The sequence below is a fragment of the Hemiscyllium ocellatum genome, unplaced genomic scaffold (assembly GCF_020745735.1).
Source record: "Hemiscyllium ocellatum isolate sHemOce1 unplaced genomic scaffold, sHemOce1.pat.X.cur. scaffold_3741_pat_ctg1, whole genome shotgun sequence".
Lineage (NCBI taxonomy): Eukaryota > Metazoa > Chordata > Chondrichthyes > Orectolobiformes > Hemiscylliidae > Hemiscyllium > Hemiscyllium ocellatum.
This window is the reverse complement of record NW_026868600.1, coordinates 28,575-33,903: the sequence shown is the minus strand read 5'-3', so window position 1 is coordinate 33,903 and position 5,329 is coordinate 28,575. Positions and strand designations below refer to the sequence as shown.

The following is a 5,329-nucleotide window of genomic DNA, read 5'->3' as shown; positions in this document are numbered from 1 at the left end:
CCCGCCTCGCCCCGTGACCCCCCCGCCTCGCCCCGTGACCCCCAGCCTCGCCCCGTGACTCCCAGCCTCGCCCCGTGACCCTCCGCCTTGTCCCCTGACCCCCCCGCCTCGCCCCGTGACTCCCAGCCTCGCCCCGTGACCCTCCACCTCGCCCCGTGACCCCCAGCCTCGCCCCAGTCCAAACCGAATGAGAACCCTTCTGAGTTTACCTGAGGAACCATGTTTTTGAAGGACTCCATGATCTTTGAACTTTTAGCCTCTTGATAATACGAGAAACAGCCGGTGATGATGACCACAGCGGACAGCACAATTCCCAGGTACAACTGGAAAGGAAACACACCCCCATTGGCCTCAGAGTTAGACCATTCCAGTACACCCCCATTGGCCTCGGAGTTAGACCATTCCAGTACACCCCCACTGGCTTCGGAGTTAGACCATTCCAGTACACCCCCATTGGCTTCAGAGTTAAACCATTCCAGTACATCCCCATTGGCTTCAGAGTTAGACCATTCCAGTACACCCCCATTGGCTTCAGAGTTAGACTATCCCAGTACACCCCCATTGGCTTCAGAGTTAGACCATTCCAGTACACCCCCATTGGCTTCAGAGTTAGACTATCCCAGTACACCCCCATTGGCCTCAGAGTTAGACCATTCCAGTACACCCCCATTGGCCTCAGAGTTAGACCATTCCAGTACACCCCTATTTGATGGCCCTATTGGACCAACCTAGGACACCCCCATTTGTTGGAGTTGGACAGAGTGGACTCTGTCCTTCCACAGGGAGAGGATGAGGCCATTCAGCCCCTTGAGCCTATCCCAGGCTGAGCCACAGCTGGGTCAGTGTGTGAGGCCTGACTTGACTCCTCAATGATGGGGGGAGGGGGGTGTGTGGGGAAGAGAGGGACAGCCCTCCTGATTGGGTGAGGACATACCCCCACCCCCCGATGAGGTGGAGTCTGTGGGATCTGCAGCCCTTTGTCTTTGACCCCAGGGACGAGAGGAAGGAGCTGCCTCTGTGGACCCTCCATAATGACCTTTGACCCTTCAATGGGGGTCAATGTGAGGCGAGAGCTGGTTCATGTTCTGCTTGAGGTCTGCGCCTCCCCCTCCCCCTCCCTCTCTCTCCCTCCTCCCCACCTCCCCTCTCCCATCCCCTCCCCTCCCTTCTCCCCCTTCCCATCCCCTCCCCTCCCCCCTTTCAGCCCTCTCCCTCCCCCTCTCAGCCCTCTCCCATCCCCTCCCCTCCCCCCCTCAGCCCTCTCCCCTCCACCTCCCCTCTCCCCCCTCACATTGTCACCGGCCGGTGAATCCTCGGTAGCTGCCTGGATGCCGTACGCCAGGAAACACAGGATGGCCCCGATCCACAGGAGGATGGAGAACCCACCAAAGAGCTGGCGACAGAACTTGATCCACTCCGGGGTGGTGGGAGGGGGCGTCAGGGCATTCGGCCCATCGCGGGCTAGGAACTCCGCTGCCTTGGCGTGTGTGAGACCCTAACACACGGGGGGGGGCAAAGGTCAACATGGTCAGGGTCAGGCACAGCACATTGGGAACGGGAGGGAGAGACAGGAGAAGGGGTGGGGGGGTGGGAGGGAGGGGGAGGCAGAGGGAGGGGGAGAGAAGGAGGGATGAGATGGGGTGGGAGAGGGGGCGGACAGAGGGAGTGATGGGTGCGAGGAATGAGGTGGGAGAGGGAGAGGAAGGGAGGGAGAGGGAGAGAGGGGGGGAGAGGGAGGGGGGGGGAGAGGGAGGGAGGGAGGGGGGGGGAGGGAGAGAGAGGGAGAGGGAGGGAGAGGGAGGGAGGGAGGGAGGGGGAGATGGAGGGAGAGGGAGGGAGGGAGGGGGAAGGGAGGGAGAGGGAGGGAGGGGGGAGGGAGAGGGAGGAGGGGAGAGGGAGGGAGGGGGGAGGGAGGGGGGAGGGAGGGAGGGGGAAGGGAGGGAGAGGGAGGGAGGGAGAGGGAGGGAGGGAGGGAGGGGGAAGGGAGGGGGAAGGGAGGGAGAGGGAGAGAGGGGGAAGGGAGGGAGAGGGAGGGAGGGGGAAGGGAGGGAGAGGGAGGGAGGGAGGGAGGGGGAAGGGAGGGGAGAGGGAGAGGGGGGGAAGGGAAAGAGAGGGAGGGGGAGGGAGAGGAAAGAGAGGGGGAGGGAGTGGGGGGAGAAGGTGAAGGATGGGGTGGGGGGCGTGAAGGAGGGAGGGGGTTGGTTGGGGAGGGACAGGGGTGAGGGAGAAAGGGAGCGAAAGACAAAGGGACGGAGAGGGTCAGTCATTCAGAGAGAGGAGGAGAAAGAAGGGATTTGGATATTAATTGGTCAGTTTGGTGGATGTCAGGGAGGAGAGGGAGCGATGGTGGGTTGGGGGGAATGGGGCAGTGATGGAGGGGGGTGGGTGGGTGGATGGGGGGAATGGGGCAAGGAGAGAGGGGTGGGTGGGTGGATGGGGGGAATGGGGCAGTGATGGGTGGATGGGGTGTGGAGGAGCTGGTCTAGTCGATCCAGACAGAGAGATGGAGGGAGGTCAGAGACAAGGTGATCCCCGCGTTCCCCACTGACCTGCACACAGTCTGCGTTGTGTTTCCGGCAGACCTCCTCCACAGACATCTTGTGTTCAGTCTGACGGGGGTGGGGGGGGGGGGAGAGAGAGAGAGGGTTAACAAGCCCCATCCGTGATCCCTCTCCCCGGAGATCTGTACCACTCAGACACCCGCCCACTCTGATCCTCAAACCCTTCCCCAGGCAGCAGGCATTCCCAGCTCCGAGCGGTTCCCACCACATTCCCAAAGCTTTCCCAGGAATTAGGCAGTGCGGACTGACTCTGGCTCACAGATTCGACCCAGACTGGCTGCCCTGTGGGAGCCCCAGACCCAGCCCCAGGCCCAGGCCTAGCCCCGTTCCCCTGCCCCAGTCCTAAGCCCCAGCCCCAGCCCCCAGCCCCAGCCCCAGCCCCAGCGGGAGAGCTTCCAAAGCCAACACAATCCCAACTGATTGTGGAAAGGGTCAGAGTTTGGATTTGGGACATTCCTGAGAACCACTGAGAGTGAATCTCCCAAACCTGCCTGATGGACATGTGCCGCATCCTAATGTCAGTCATTCAGGCTATCGCAGGCTGGGCCCAGCGTTTATTACCCCCCTCCCTGGTTGTCCCCTTGAGGGGGTGGGGTGGGGAGGGGTGGGAGAGCCGCCATCTTGAATCACTGCAGTCCATGTGTTGTGGGGGTTGACCCACAATGTTCCTGAGGGAGGGAGCTCCGGGATTCTGACCCAGCCGCACTGAAGGGACGGTGAGATATTTCCAAGTCGGGATGGGGAGTGACTCAGAGGGGAACTTGCAAGGAGTGGGGTTCCCATGTATCTGCTGCCCCTTGTCCCTCCCGATGGAGGCGCTCATGGGTTCGGAAGGTGCTGCCTGAGGGTCTTTGGTGAGCATCTTGTAGCTGGGACACACTGCTGTTACTGAGGGGGGTGGGGGGAGGGAGGGGATGGTACACACTGCTGTTACTGAGGGGCGTGGGGGGAGGGAGGGGGTGGTACACACTGCTGTTACTGAGGGGGGTGGGGGGAGGGGGGGGTGGTACACACTGCTGTTACTGAGGGGGGGTGGGGGGAGGGAGGGGATGGTACACACTGCTGTTACTGAGGGGGGTGGGGGGAGGGAGGGGATGGTACACACTGCTGTTACTGAGGGGCGTGGGGGGAGGGAGGGGGTGGTACACACTGCTGTTACTGAGGGGGGTGGGGGGAGGGGGGGGTGGTACACACTGCTGTTACTGAGGGGGGGTGGGGGGAGGGAGGGGATGGTACACGCTGCTGTTACTGAGGGGGGTGGGGGGAGGGAGGGGATGGTACACACTGCTGTTACTGAGGGGGGTGGGGGGAGGGAGGGGACGGTACACACTGCTGTTACTGAGGGGGGGTGGGGGGAGGGAGGGGATGGTACACGCTGCTGTTACTGAGGGGGGTGGGGGGAGGGAGGGGATGGTACACACTGCTGTTACTGAGGGGGGTGGGGGGAGGGAGGGGACGGTACACACTGCTGTTACTGAGAGGGGTGGGGGGAGGGAGGGGACGGTACACACTGCTGTTACTGAGGGGGGAGGGAGGGGACGGTACACACTGCTGTTACTGAGGGGAGGTGGGGGGAGGGAGGGGACGGTACACGCTGCTGTTACTGAGGGGGGTGGGGGGAGGGAGGGGACGGTACACACTGCTGTTACTGAGGGGGGGTGGTGGGGAGGGAGGGGATGGTACACACTGCTGTTACTGAGGGGGGTGGGGAAGGGAGGGGACGGTACACACTGCTGTTACTGAGGGGGGTGGGGAGAGAGAGAGGGGACGGTACACACTGCTGTTACTGAGGGGGGTGGGGCAGGGAGGGGACGGTACACACTGCTGTTACTGAGGGGGGTGGGGGCAGGGAGGGGACGGTACACGCTGCTGTTACTGAGGGGGGTGGGGGGAGGGAGGGGACGGTACACACTGCTGTTACTGAGGGGGGGGTGGGGGGAGGGAGGGGACGGTACACACTGCTGTTACTGAGGGGGTGGGGGGGAGGGAGAGGACGGTACACACTGCTGTTACTGAGAGGGGTGGGGGGAGGGAGGGGACGGTACACACTGCTGTTACTGAGGGGGGGTGGGGGGAGGGAGGGGACGGTACACACTGCTGTTACTGAGGGGGGAGGGAGGGGATGGTACACGCTGCTGTTACTGAGGGGGGGTGGGGGGAGGGAGGGGACGGTACACGCTGCTGTTACTGAGGGGAGGTGGGGGAGGGAGGGGACGGTACACGCTGCTGTTACTGAGGGGGGGTGGGGGGAGGGAGGGGACGGTACACACTGCTGTTACTGAGGGGGGGTGGTGGGGAGGGAGGGGATGGTACACACTGCTGTTACTGAGGGGGGTGGGGAAGGGAGGGGACGGTACACACTGCTGTTACTGAGGGGGGTGGGGGAGAGAGAGGGGACGGTACACACTGCTGTTACTGAGTGGGGGTGGGGTGCGGAGGGGACGGTACACTCTGCTGTTACTGAGGGGGGTGGGGGGAGGGAGGGGATGGTACACACTGCTGTTACTGAGGGGGGTGGGGGGGAGGGAGGGGACGGTACACACTGCTGTTACTGAGGGGGGTGGGGGGAGGGAGGGGACGGTACACACTGCTGTTACTGAGGGTGGGGTGGGGGGGAGAGAGGGGACGGTACACACTGCTGTTACTGAGGGGGGTGGGGGGAGGGAGGGGACGGTACACACTGCTGTTACTGAGGGGGGTGGGGGGAGGGAGGGGATGGTACACACTGCTGTTACTGAGGGTGGGGTGGGGGGGAGAGAGGGGACGGT

The 5,329-nt window shown here is 63.3% G+C and overlaps 1 protein-coding gene across 1 annotated transcript; it reads right to left on the bottom strand.

Moving 5' to 3' along the window:
* Positions 1–209: 209 nt before the first annotated feature.
* Positions 210–2,609, bottom strand: LOC132813507 (sodium/potassium-transporting ATPase subunit alpha-3-like; the record flags this gene model as incomplete). The annotated part of the gene is made up of 3 exons (XM_060823167.1): positions 210–323; positions 1,292–1,495; positions 2,550–2,609. Coding segments are annotated over 3 exons (378 nt in total), but the record flags the coding sequence as incomplete, so codon positions are not given.
* Positions 2,610–5,329: the final 2,720 nt, after the last annotated feature.